Below are 15,150 nucleotides of genomic sequence, written 5' to 3'. Positions count from 1 at the left end.
CACTGATAAAACTTATTGCTGTCAGTTGTCCTAAATTGCCACATGAAGAATACTGTATTGCTCTATGTATCACTTCTCAATTAGTTTTGTTCATTAATGATTCAAATAAAAAATAATGCAAAGTGTGAAAAAAATTTTTTTTAATTTTAATTTGTTATACATGACAGCAGAATGCATTTCAATTCATAGTACACATATAGAGCACAAATTTTCATTTCTCTAGTTGTACAGAGTAGAGTCACAACATTCATGTCTTCATACATGTACTTAAGGTACTGATGTTCATGTCATTCTACCATTATTCCTACCCCCATACCCAACCCCCTCCCCCCGCCTTTGTCCTATCCAGTGTTCCTCCATTTCTCCCATGCTTACACCTACACCCGTTATGGATCAGCTCCTTTGTATCAGAGAAAAAATTCAGCCTTTGGTTTGGGGGATTGGCTTACTTCATTTAGCATGATATTTAGCATGATATTCTCCAGTTCCATCCATTTGCCTACAAATGCCATGATTTTATTCTCTTTTAATGCTGAGTAATATTCCACTGTGTATATATACCACAGTTTCTTTATCCATTCATCTATTGAAGGACATCTAGGTTGGTTCCACAGTTTAGCTATTGTGAATTTTGCTGCTATAAACATTGATGTGACTGTGTCCATGTAGTATACTGTTCTTGGGTATAACCAAGGAGTGGGATAGCCTGATCAAATGGTGGTTCCATTCCAAGTTTTCCAGGGAATCTCCATACTGCTTTCCAAATTGGTTGCACCAATTTTCAGTCCCACTAGTAATATATGAGTGTGCCTTTCTCTCCACATCCTTGCCAACATTTATTGTTGCCATTCTGCATGGAGTGAGATGAAATCTTAGGGTAGTTTTAGAATGCATTTCTCTAATTGCTAGAGATGTTAAACATTTTTTCATATACTTGTTGATTGATTGACAGATATATGAAAAAAATTATACAGGCTATTTTATTAACTCAGTTAAAATTTAAATTTCTAGGATAAAAATTAGAGTGAGAATTAATTAATTTTAGAATGAATATAAGCATTTTTTGTTAATCCTCAAATATTAGAGTCAGCCTTTCAAAAAACTTCTTAAGTTTTTTCTATGTTGTCCTCTGGATTTTAGGCAAGAAAACTTTAGAGATATTTCACCTTTGTTATCAATACATCTAATTCTAGATGTCACACTTCAGCAAAATAAAAAGTACCCAAGTGACAGTAAAACATATACATTTAAAATATATCACAGATTTTCATTTGAGGTTGGTCATATAAAATTATGTGGAAATATTTTTCAAATGCAATAGCAAAACCACAAGACTTTACTATGCTGTATATGTTGGGATAGGTAGGAACAGGGCAGAATGGTTGGGAGGTGCCCTGCAAGGTTAATTGTAATTTTGAAAGTGTTTCTTGATGCTTATCTTGGCTTCCGCATCTCACTGCAGTCTCTTCTTTAAGAACACTGAAAACAATTTTCAAAGAAACTTATAGTCAAAGAAATATGTGTTTCTCTAAACTATGTTTGAATTAATAATTTTAACTGTGATCATCCAATGAGCAAATAAGCCAGAAATTGTGAAAGTTATATTTATTTTATTATTAAATGATTAGAATTTCTCAACACCCTATTACACTTTAGGACATAATAGTTTAGACAAAGAAAGTTTTATTTCACTAAATTTAATATTAATCTCAAAAATAGTAATGTCTGACATTTCTTGGACACTTACTGTGTCAGAGGCTATGTTAAGAACCCTAACCTAAGTTATTATAATTTCATGTTTGCAGGAACACCAGGAGACAGGTACTAGTGAGGGAAGATACAACTTCAGGGACAAATGGCTCTTGGCAAGGCAGATGTGCTTTTGTGCAAACTCTTCTGTGGAGATTGTACACTGAGTTACCTTTCCAGAGCCTATGACCTTTACTGCTATAGTTTGCCATTTCTTATTTTTAAAAAAACTACAGTCTGTGCTGGACATTTCTCTTACAGTAACTGTAGTAATTGTTCATTGTGGTTTAACTAATTGGCTGCTGTTTACTGAGCACCTGCTCTTTGCATTGTTTTGAGAATTTCTTATTCTGTATGTATACGTATATCATATGTGATTATATGAGGGAAAATCTGCTATTAATATTTTTGATATAAGTGAAAATTTAATATTGTGAAATAAATGAAAAATTAACATATTTGATACTTTCCAGTTTATAGATGGTCGACTGGCAAAACTAAATGCAGGAAGGGGTTTCTCTGATGTATTTGAAGAAGAAATCAGTTCAGGTGGCTTTTGTGGAGGTAAAACCTATTTACAATATTATTATCCATTTTTAAAATAACAATTATCTTGTTTTTTGTACTTGAATTTATATGTTCTGTTTCATAAACAACTCTTTTCTTCTATATATACATAATGTCTTAAGTATATTTTTCATCTTATTATATCAATATCAAGTAATTTTGTTTGATATCTGTTATTCAAGGCATTAAGTTTGTCTTCATGAATTGGTAGCTGTTGACTTGGACAATCTCCTAATAATACTGCAAATGAATAATAGAAGTCCAAAAAATATATATCCCTTTGCTTTTCCTCCTAAATAGTTGTCTCCACCAGAAAATAATTGTAGTGGTAATTTCTGAGTATGAATTTAAAAACTGAGATTCGGATTGAAATGGCACATGTAATATAATCTAAAGGGAAATATTTGAACACCATAACTCATTCTGCATTTTTATGTAAGTGTATTATTTTATGGAAGTCTTTTCCTATTTTACTTTGCAGATCACTTCAGCATTAGGAAAAGTATATCATTCCATAAATATAACTAGTTCTACAGCCCTCTGGCGTAGTGTATTTATGGTGTCACGCAAGATTCCCATAAGTATAATTAATTATTCAAATGTAAATATCCAAAAATATAATTATATGGGCAACTAATGATTTATAGATTGATGTTTTGTGCACAGATGTTCTAGTATATAGTTGCAACTTACACAGAATTTTGGTTGAGTCCTTGAAATGTCGCATTTATTCATTCTTTCAGGCAGTATTACTGAGTCCTTACTATGTACTGGTCTAGATACCAGGCAAGCAATTTAAGATTTTTTCCCTCTATATCTTGGTGTGTTTGTTTTTAACCTGGTATAATAGCATTTTTTTAACTCTTTGTGGTTATATTTGAAGAAAAGAAGTTTTTAGTCTGCATGAATAAATAGTTGTTAGAATTGAGAAAACATGAAAAGATAAAAAGTCATAAGTATTCATCTATAAATTTAACAAATTTTAATATTATTCTTAAATAAGATTTATTTCCTCACCTTAAAATATAGAAATAATATAAAATTTTTTCATTAAAAGAAATACAAATGAATTTTTCAATTGCAGACCTTTATCTAAGGTATAGCATTTTATTGATAGCATTTAGCTTGGGGAAAAAGTTCTATTTGACTTAGTAGGTAAGCTGCATATGGAATCATTCAGCTCCTTGCTTTCCTCAGCTCTTAGGGAAAAATTTAGCTTCAATGGAACTTTTGTGTTAAAATAATGCTGTTTTACTTTTCAACTCAGACAAGCAAAATATTGTCAGCTAATGGACAAATTGCTTGAGGCATCTATTCAGTATTTACATAACTGCTGTCTCATTATCTTTAAGACCCGTGGGGCTAGTAGCTTTTATAGAATTGAAGTTGACATCTTGTGACAGTAATGGGGTAGAACTATGATCCTTTTATACAGTTAAATTCTGTAGTCTGGTTTAACCATTGCTCAAGATACCTCTGTAATAAAGTAGAAATAGATGGCTTTTCTGGTGGAAGAGGATAACTAAGATTTTTTTAAATTAAAGATTTTATCACTTAAAAAATAATAGGGAAATATGATCACTGGTTATCATCTGACTTAGAGACTGTCACATTGTTAGTTCAACTCAGTTTCATTTGCTTTGTTGTTCTTTAGTACAATTTAGCACAGAATATATTTTTGAGCTTTTATTCTAATTTGAGGGAGCAAATAACCTATCCCAAAGGAAATCCTAGTTCAGCAATTACTCATTTCAGTAAATAAAGAAGTACCTTAAAATAATACCTGTCAAATTTTATTTTTAGTTGTATTTTAGATTCTTTTAGAGATACATGGAGATTATTCTTAGAAAATAAAGCATAATTCACTAGGATTTGAAATAAGAAAAATGACTAATAAAATTAGCAATATTCTTCTAACTACTAATTAGGACATATCTGTCTGTTTGTTTATTTATTTATTTCCAAAAATATTTCTTGGTGGTCTCCTCCAACTGTTGTGTCATCTAATATACTCAGGAGAAGGAAGAGTATATCTGCCATGACATTCACCTGTAAAATGTAAACAGTAATAACTCTCATTTCTCTTACAGTAACTGTAGTAATTGTTCATGTTTATTGAGTACTATTATGTGACAGAAATTCTCATTTTATCCTGACTACACTCTAAGAGGCACTTTGACTAGCCCATTTATATGAAGGCACTCAATTCAGTAATTCTCTCAAAGTCATAGGAAGTAGAGATCAATCTGAACTCGGCACATATCTACCTAGTTTCAAAGCTCTTGCTGTAATGACTATAGCATATCTATGTTTTTATACTAGGAGATATTAATAAGGGAACAGGTTGTAAGCAAAAGTAGCACTTAAGCCCTCTCTTCTCTGAATAAAAGCAAAAGTTCTATCTTTCTGAACATATCTTGAAGACTTGTTTATACATCAAGCACAGAAAAGATCACTATAAGAGAAATCAACATTAACTAAAACCGAAGAACAAAATTAAGTTTCTTTAAGCAAAAATAATTAAGAAAATTTAGGGAAGCATCTATACATCATGACAGTAGTAATTTGTATGCTATTTTTGTTGCTAGTGTTTGTTTTATGATAAAATGATTGTTGAGTATGGTATAATTGTGGTTCTAATTAAAATTATACAAGGCAGTATAATCAGATAGAAAACATTTAGATTCACATTTGAATCTAGAAATATGATTAAAGAATCTGTGAATTCATAGAGATTTTATAAAACCTTTTTCTGTCCCATAAATTTTCATAATCAGGAGTACTAAGCAATTCATGTTATACTTGATTCTTTTCATCACTTTTGCAGAATGTTTAATCTTAATTTATAAGAATAGTGACAACAGATACCAGGAAATATATGAAGGGAAATGTATCCATGGATGTTGAAATATAATATAAGAGGACATGAATATAACAAGACTCAATTAGGTAAACACAGATCATCTCAGAGCCACAGTTTCCTCATTTGACAAGTTATTCATAATAATAACTAACACTCATGGTATTTCTGGGATGTGTTAGATACCCTGCTAAACATCATATCATCATTATCTTTCATACTCACATTAATCCTAAAAGCCATTGACTGTTAAGATGAATGATGAGGCTGAGGGTCACCAAACTAAGGTTCTTTTTCCTGATTAGTCTGTGAAAGCCACTCAAGAAAGTTTGATAGGAATGTTGTTTTGTAAATATATTTTCAGTTAAAATAATACTAGTTCTTAAATCCTCATCAAATAGTCTAAAGTTTAGAAAGGAGAACTATTTTAATGTTGATTTTTATATAGGAGTATGTGGGTACTCTTCATTAGTAGCATGTATTTCCTCATTAGCTTCCTGATATAATCTGGTAAGATCTTTGTTTATTTATTTATTTTTTTACTGACTAAGGTATTAAAGAATTTGATGAGGTAGTAGATATTTATCAGTTTTAGTGGCATTTTTCTGGCCACATAAGCACTTAAGATCAATTTACATATTTTGATAAATAACTACACATTACTGGAATTTGAACAAATACATTTGAAAAAACAGTCTTTGCATAAGTGAAAGCTAAAGATATTTTGTCCTTCAGTATGTCAAAATGAGTTGTTTAATAAGAATGTTAAAATTTTTAAATAAGGCTTGTTAATTGCCTGAAACAGTTAACTTAAAAGAAACATTGATGGATTATTTTTTGCATTCAAATTAATTTTTAAGAAGAAAAGCAGCCTTATTTTTTTTAACATTACCAAAGGATTATGTGCTTGTCTCATAAATTTCATAGAAATAGGAACCTTACTTATATCATAAAACAGTAAAATTTAGGGATACAGTCCTTAAATTTTTTAAAACAGGAATCTACCTAAATTGTTGTCATCTTAACCAGTTTATTTATTCCTAGGGAATTACTGTTTGCCCTCATATGTCATAGTTTTATATTATTCTAGATTTTTTATTTCCCTTTTAAAGCTCTAGCTTGAGCCAGCCCCTCTCCCTTTCTTCTTTTTCTTTTTTCTTTATTTTTGTGGGAGGGGATGGGACTCAACTACTGAGCCTGGTCCCCAGCCCTATTTTGCATTTTATTTAGAGACAGGTTCTCACTGAGTTGCCTTGCTTTTGCTGAGGCTGGCTTTAAACTCATGATCCTCCTGTCTCAGCCTCCAGAGCTGCTGGGATTACAGGCGTGCACCATTGCACCCAGCATCCCTTTCTAATGTAATTGCTTTGGAGGTGATATAGAGAAACCTCTGTATAACTTAAATGTTCTGATATTTTACTAAGTAGTCTTAGAGATAGTATTTCAGAGTTGAAAGAATAATGAACCAGGAATTAAAATGCCTAGATTATTCTTTCTTGGTTGTTAGACTTCCAAATTTGGGCAAAGAATGTATCATCTCAGAACCACAGCTTCCTTATTTGTAAACTTATTAATAATAATTAATAATAACTAACATTTATGGTGGTTCTGTGATGTATTAGGTACCCTACTAAATATCATATAATAATTATCTTTCATTCTTATATACATTAATCCTAAAAGGCAATGATAGACTTTGACGAATAAGGAGGGTGAGGCTCTGCTATTAAGAACCTAGTTCCATATCACATGGTTTGCAGAGTGGATCTGGACTACAAAGGTCTGTTGCACACCAAATGCTGCTTCCTTCCCATCCAGCTATGTTGCCTATGGCATTGCCTGCTTTGCCTGTTTTATAGTAGAAAGGTTCAGATCAAATAACATAATGTAGATAAAAACATCTGTGACCTGTGGAGAGCTCAGTAGGAACTTTTTTTAAATCTTACAATCCTAAATAAGACACTAACCTTTCTATAACAGATCCATTGTCTTATCATAGCTATTTTCTTTGTGTTTGAGTATCCAAAAATGCTGAAATATTATATTATTGGCATTTCTCTGATTTCTTAAATTCATTTTAGGAAAATAATTAAATACTTTACAGAATAACTGTAAATAACATCTAAATATTAAATTCATGATTTTGACTCAATCATTTTTAATAATAAAGAAGTAAAAAATATATGAACTGATGAGACTTTTTAATAGACGAGTGAATAATCTGGATGAATAAAAATATACACTTAATTTTATCATTAATAAAAATCTCCTTGAGAAATAAACTTATAGGATAACTTGGAACTTGTTATTTTACAATGGAAAGTACATATTAAAAAATTTGGACAAGCCAAGACCTCTTAAAGCTTACCCTTTAAACTTATTTTACATAAATTATTTTAGGTAGATAGATTTTTGTGTAGAAATTTATAAAATTTTTTTAAAAAATAGTATTTCTCTCTAGATTATTTTCTCCAAAAAAGGCATAATGCAGGGTGGAGTGGTAAGAGATGTTTATCAGAATAAAAGTGATTTCTTGATACTTCTTTAAATTAGGAAAAGATTTTAAGTCTAAGAGTGAATCCAGAGCACAATGCTTTGCCTGATGTTTATTAGGGTTACAAAGAATAACAGGAAAGAAATTCTTAGGCTGGGATCATTCTGCTTCTGTTTTTGTAACAGCAAGGTGGTACTTCTCCTCCCCACCTCTCTAAGCCACAACCACAAACAAAGGAACACCATTTTTAGAAGTTACTTGCACCTGGTTATTGACAGGGTAACCACTGGCACTTTGATTTTTTGTTTATTTTAGAAGGAAGTTACTGGGAATTGAGCACAAGGATACACTACCCCTAAGCTACATTCCCAGCCCTTTCTACTGCTTATGTTGGTATAGGGTCTTGCTAAATTGCCCAGGTTGGCTTTGAACTTGCCATCCTCCTGCCTTAACCTCCTGAGTCTGAGATTGCAGGTGTACCACTGCCACTTCACCTAGTAACACTTTGATTTTTATTGTGATTTTTCACCCTTCTTTAGAGAATATTTAAACATTTATACTAACAAGGAAGTAGTTGAAATCAGTTGATATGAAAGATTAGGCTAGTAATATGGATTACTTTTTTGCCTTTGAATCTCATTTTATTGGCCAAATTATTTACCGTATTTCAAAGTCAGTCAGTTCCAAATTGTATTAGAACTAGTTTTTGTCAGCATTTGAGCTTTGTAATAATAATAACCAGGTACACTGTAGCTTAAAAGCTACATTTTCTTTACATTTCCTTGGGTAGGTAATACCTTTCAAATTTATAGATTTGTAACCAGAGAATATGCTCAGAACTAAAACTGTAGTTTAATTGCATTAAAATAAAGTTAATTAATGTGTTAATAATTAATAACCACAGAATAAATTTGTTGTACCTGAGATTCTTTCAGCTCCAAATTTCCTTCTGATTTTTTCACACTTCTCTATGCAATTGAGTGGCATTTTAAGTAAAATTATGTAAAAAAGGCCAACTTTTACAAAACAGCAGAGACATAAAACATTGAAAATTAAGTTTAAAAAAACAGAAATTTTGAATTTGAAAAGAGGTGAGATATTCCCTCTGAGGCCAATATGAAAATAAAAGAATAGATAATAATATATTATTTTCATATGTCAATGAAAAAGTGTCCATTTTTAAGTGCTAATTATAAAAATTAAAGCATTAATTCTCATTGTGCCATTGCATCTTTTACAACATTGTAAGTAAAATTTGCCTACTAAGATGCTAGAAATGCTAGTTATTGATGAATTTTAATTTATAAATTTTTATTTTTGATTCCTGATATCAGATTTTCTATATTCCAGGAAACCCAAGGTCATATCAACAGTGGGTACATACAGTAAAGGTAATACTATGCTTTCAAAGTTTTTTCTTTCACTGTGATATGAAGAAATCAGTAAAAGTATGCTGTTTATACTTTGCTACTTATTTATAATATTTGAAATGTGTGCAAATTTTCTCAGTGTACATATTCTTATTTTATGCTTATCGTTTGTTGATATTCATAAATATAATTTTAAATTTGAAAGTTTCTGTTTAGAGATAAATGACATATTTTGTAAAGCAATATTTTCTTGTCACTTTATACTATATTCCAGATAAGGAACTAGTTGGAATAGTCAGATTTCATGGAACTTTAGTAACTTCTTGATAACGTAGTTTTGTTAATATGACTTTTTATAAAATCTCTCTTCTATTGATTAAACTTTACTACCCAATATTAAAACAGCTGATAAATATTTTATTCCCTTTTTATTAAGTTTTAAATATGTAGCTTTTACTACCTATGTTACTTGTCTGCAACTTCAAAGATAAAATGTCTTTTACCATTTTGTGTATCACTGAAGGTCTCCTACCATTTCCATATGCTTTCCCTTCTCTCTCCCTTTCTCTCCCCCCATTCGTCTTAGTTTACTGTTAGTCTTTTCCTCATGCTCTTCCTTCCGGAGGGGGGAAAAAAAAAGGGAGAGAATTGAACAACAGCAGAGGAGGTAGAGAGGGAAGATGGGAGGGGAGGGGAGGAGAGGGGGGATAGTAGGGATAGGAAAGGTAGCAGAATACAACAGTCACTAATATGCCATTATGTAAAAATGTGAGTATGTAACAGAAGTGAGTCTGCAATATGTATTTGGAGAGTTCAAAACCCAATTGAGTCAAATGTATGAAAGATGATATATCATGAGCTCTGTAATGTTTTGAACAATCAATAAAAAAAATGAAAATAAAATAAAATAAAATGTCTTTTAAATGATGTGTAATATACCAACTAAAAGAACAGAATCAAATGTTTATAGTTATTGTAGTATTTTAAAACATTAAAAAATAATTTTAAAAGGTATTTACTTGTGAGTAAAATTATTTTTGTATACTACTAATAATACTTTGTTTTCAGAACAGTTTGCCAAAAGTTTTTGGAAACATTTCTTTATTTTGCAGAAAGGAGGTGCACTGTTCAACACAGCAATGACCAAAGCAACGCCTGCAGTACGGACAGCTTATAAATTTGTAAGTGTTCTTATGGTATTTAATAATTTTGTTGAGAGATTTATATACTCTCTAGAAGATACACATATGAATTCAAAATATTTTTCAATAAGCTTTAAAAAACTTTAAAATTAATATTGACCAACACAAATTCAGCTAAAAAGTAATCGTATTGTATAGAAAGAGCATTTCCTTTAAATAATCTAAAAATGGTTCTTCATTTTATTTCAAAGCTACCGGCACAATTGTGCAGCACATTAAAACGGTCCATGAGGAGGTATCGTTTTATAAATTTGATTCTTTCATTCATTTTAAATTCTCATTGTGCATTTGAGGCAGAAGTAGAAAAATGTGGCAATATCTCTTCTCTCAAAGATTCATTGGCTCTCCAAAATTAAAATTCTTCATTAATTCTCCATGGCATGTAGTAAATTACAATAACCACAGTAACAATGAACAAATAATAAATTTTAAATCTCTTTAAATATGATAATTAAGACCTTGCATTACCTGTTCCTTCCTGTATTCTGTTCTGTTTTCCCTGATTCTTCTGAAACTTTCATATGTCTGAACATACTTAGCAACGCCTTATTTTTTTAATGCAAGATATTTTCTTCTGCCCTTCTATTCTTGTTCAAGAAGAAGATGTCCTACTACTTAGAACATCCATTTCTTGGTCTTTATCCATCTAGTAAACCACCGGTTCATCTGTTAATGTCCCTTGGAAAAAAGTTTTCCCAATCCCATGCCAAAAAAACAAACAAACAAACAACAACAACAACAATAAAAAAACAGCTAAGTTTATAGAACTATTTCTATGGTTCCATTTGAACTGTAGGAACTTGCTTCAGCACTTTCTGTGTCTTCATATATGTTTATCTCTACACTAGACCAGTAGCTTCTCTAGGGATTATCTAGTGGTAGTGAAGTTTTTTGTTTGTTTGTTTGTTTGTTTTAAGTTCAATAGGTCACATATATTCTGTATTTCTAAATATATTCAGGGTAGTAATTGTGATATTATAAAAATTTATCTTCAAGTGCTATGATAGAAATAATAATAAAATAATATATTTTAATGTTTAGAATTTATGTTCTTTTCTTACATGCAATTGCAATATAAACGTAGTTACTTTTCTGATTGAAAAAAATCTGTTTCAAAGATTGCATTTTTTTTTGGTAGGGAAGCTAATCTACAGAGTTGATTCAAAAATAAAGTTCTAACATTCTGAACTATTTGAATCCATTTCATAAAGCATTAAATGAAAAGAAGTCATCAGTTTGCCTTAGAAAGTTCAGCCTCTGCCTTTTGTTTGGTTTCCTCATGACTTTGCTATTCTAGGAGATCACTGCCTCTAATGGGCTGATTTAAGTTGCTTTTGAAGGGAAATTTTTCACAATGAAATAGCACACAGCTACCAAGTGAAAAAAAAAAAAAACTAATATCAAGCCTTGTTTTTCACACACACAAATTCTAGATGCTAGGAAAGTTTTTGCAGTTAGTAGGCCCTCATTTTATTCCTGGAGCAAGCCTAGAGAGCTTGTATAGTTTTGCCAAATGTGTGCTTTCCTCCTGAATTTCACTCTTATCTTTTATAAAACAAACATGTTCAGACTCATTCATTATTTAAAATTTGATCCTTCTAGTCAGTAGAATGTTTTCTTTTGAACACTTTTCTGCAAGGCAATGAAATCTTTTCAAATTAAGAATTCTGCTCTTTGGAGAATTATTCCCTAAATCAATTTCAACAAATTATGGTATTTAGAATATAATTAATAACTTTTTATCATTTAGCTTATATCATATCAGACATGAATCAAAAGGTTTGAGGCAGGTTAATTAGTTATTTTGTGACCTTCATAATTTTACCTAAAACTGATCTCTCCAGATTGCTCATGTTCTAAAAAATATGTGCACTAAAATTCCTTCTTTGACTATAAATTGCTATGAATACTACTTCTAATTTCTTTATGTGGGTATAACAGAAGTTATTTATTTTCTACAAGTGGCAAATTTTTAAGCAGCAGAGGCCATGTTTTTGCCTCTGTTTTATACACTAAACACATTATTTGAATAACTGTCAGGAACTGGGCCTCATTCTCATCATGGAGTTAGCTTAGCATATAAAGTACTATAAGTAATAGAGATGATATTCCTGATGTTATATTGATATTGGCATCATTTCACCCTGTGTTTTGAACATACTACTGAAGTACTGGATATGTATTTGTTGAAGTAAATAATGATTTTGTGCTGTACTTATAATATTTTTTCTATACTTATTTCTATGCTAGAAAGTTTTTTTCTCTGATTTCTGTACTTTTTCATATTAAAAGGGCCCATAAAGCAAACAAGAGATGGAACACACATTCTCATAATTTAAGAATTATAGCAAAGTGAACTATATATTTGATTTGACTAAAAGATTTTCTAATTCATCTTTTCATTAGATCCTTGCATTAGTCAAAGCCATTTGTTTGGTGCGTTTCTATAGTGAATAGTTGCTGACATTGTTGAATGTCAGCTTGGTGAATTGAAAAGGATAGAAAGAATCTGCTCCATCTTCTAGGTAGTATGAAGGAAACCTAATGAGTAGGCAGGGTTGTATACATTTAAATTAATCAGTGCACAAATTGCAGAACTACGGAAGAGATTAATACTAGCTTCAACTTGATACAGGAGAACCTGGAAAGATAAGTATGATCAGGTGGATTAGAGGATGTCTAAATAAACCAGAATATAGTTCAAATGCAGTAAAAGCAAAGATGGGTACAAACTCTTAAGAGATGGGAACAAAAGCATTTTTCCTTGGTAATTACATATTCTTACCAATGAAATATAGGAATTAATATAGGACCTCTTAAATAGATTAGGTAGCTTTATGAATGAAGAATGTGAAAGTGCTATTTATCAATTCTAACTAAGAATAGGATATAATTTAGAGTTATTGGCTTTTTGGATTACTTTTACTATGTAGTATGTTTTAGTTTGCTTCATTTACAATGAAGAATCAATTGTTTTATTCAGTTCAAGATATTCCTTATGGTATGCCAAATACTCTACTGATTACTACAGATATTAACAGGAAGGAAATAAGATCCTTCTCTGCAAAGAAATTGGGAAAGTCGTGTGTTTATTTTTTCTAAAAGCACCTTGAGAGATCAGGATGGGTTAAGTGGAGCATGGCCTTTGTAGTTGAAGTCTTCAGCATGTGTGTCTTCAGTTTCTGTCTATACAGTGAGGTTCACAATGCCTTCTTTTGGTGAGATTTAAATTCAGTGATTATATTTTTTATAACTTTACTTCCTTCTTTGAGAAGTTGGACTCTATAATTTTAATATAAGCTAAAAGAAGAGAAGTTAGACTTTATAATTAAATAGATTGAGATTTGAATCTTGGCTTATTATTCCTGAGTCACTTTCCTTATTTGTTAGATATGATAACATTCATGCTGAACTTTAGAAATCTGGTAGATCCCCCTTGTGTTTTTTATAGGTTACCAGACAAAATAGACTAAATGTTAGCCTTTGTGTGATTTGTGGAAATATTAAATACAGCCTAATTATGATTTAATCTAGGTATAATGAAATAGTGAATGATGGTGTCCTGGAAAATAGTTTTAGGTTATAATCAGCTCCTTTTCTAAATAATGCAAACAGTAATTTTCTTTAAATGTGATCATGTGTACTTATTTTTAAAGTGTTAATAGAACTATGCTGAACCAGACACATTCATTATCATTTTCCTAGGCAAAAAACCACGCAAAGCTGGGATTGAAGGAAGTGAAGAGTAAACTGAAGCACAAGGTGCGTGGTGTTGTTTCCTTCTCCCCTCACTGTTGTCTTCATCTGAAGCTTATATGTTTACAAATCACATGAGACTTATGTTTTTAATGACTTTTGAAATATGCTTATCCCTTTGTTCAAAAATGTATTTTTCATAACAAGCCCTCTGGCAACTCTCTGCCATTCTATATGCATACACTGAACAATCTCTTTATTGTTTGCATATTTTATCACAGAACTGTGGAGATCTTCAAAGATGATTAACTGGATGTATGTTTTCATAAAGTTGATTGCCTTGATATTACAATTGAAGTTTTTGCTTCATGCTGAGAATTTTTTTTTTTTAAAAAAGATACCTTTGAAATAGAATTAATTCAGAAATGCCATTGTTTGGTTTAGAGGCTCTTTCCAAAACAGTTACTTTAAATTGAAGAATATTATTCTTAATTTTGTATATGTGGATTTATATTTAAATTTATGATATTGCAGGTATTTGAATAATTATGTCAGTATATGTGTATTTTGTTTGATTATACATTATATTATGATAGATTTTATTATAAATTGTTACAGTTTTTACTTTCACCTTTCAAGAAAGCATAATAATTGAAATTTTCAGAGTAGATCAGATTATTCAAGAGTTCATTATGAAAATTAATCACATTTTAGAAGAATGTATTTGTTCCTAAATAGACAATTTAAATTTTATAGTTGAAGTGTTTTTTATTGTATGCATGTGTATCAGATACTAAGTCTATTAATCAAATAACTTTGGTAATAGAATAAATATGCTAAAATAATTCCTTGCTCATTTTTTCATATATAGGAAAATGAGGAAGACTACGGGACCTGTTCTGGTTCGGTACAATATACACCAGTTTACACTTTACACAGTGAAAAGGGAGGAAACATAGAAAAGCGTAAGCTTGCCCAGGTAAGGTCATTTACCCTGTTGGCTCCATGTTCTAAAATTACATAATTTTAGTGTATTCTTTAAGGACAGTTTTGGACCCAATAATTTTTTGTCTCATGATAAGAAAACCTGCAGTATTGTCGAGGAAATGATAGTGGATTCTGGTTATGAGATTAAGAACCAGATGTCCCAGCCATCAGTTTCTATATATAGGTTGAGCATACCTAATCTGAAATCCACAACCAAAACTGAGC

General features: G+C 30.8%; 1 protein-coding gene across 2 annotated transcripts in view; it reads left to right on the top strand.

The window, feature by feature from the left end:
• Positions 1–15,150, top strand: part of Dennd1b (DENN domain containing 1B) — a 221,848-nt gene that overhangs the window by 180,059 nt on the left and 26,639 nt on the right. For both annotated transcript variants that reach the window (XM_078022530.1, XM_078022531.1), the window contains 5 exons: positions 2,223–2,313; positions 9,021–9,061; positions 10,153–10,221; positions 13,948–14,004; positions 14,810–14,917. In XM_078022530.1, coding sequence (XP_077878656.1) covers positions 2,223–2,313; positions 9,021–9,061; positions 10,153–10,221; positions 13,948–14,004; positions 14,810–14,917 — 366 coding nt within the window. The remainder of the gene's footprint in view (positions 1–2,222; positions 2,314–9,020; positions 9,062–10,152; positions 10,222–13,947; positions 14,005–14,809; positions 14,918–15,150) is intronic.

This window comes from Ictidomys tridecemlineatus, chromosome 10 (genome assembly GCF_052094955.1).
Source record: "Ictidomys tridecemlineatus isolate mIctTri1 chromosome 10, mIctTri1.hap1, whole genome shotgun sequence".
In the NCBI taxonomy this organism is placed as follows: Eukaryota; Metazoa; Chordata; class Mammalia; order Rodentia; family Sciuridae; genus Ictidomys; species Ictidomys tridecemlineatus.
This window is presented reverse-complemented; position numbering and strand designations above follow the sequence as displayed.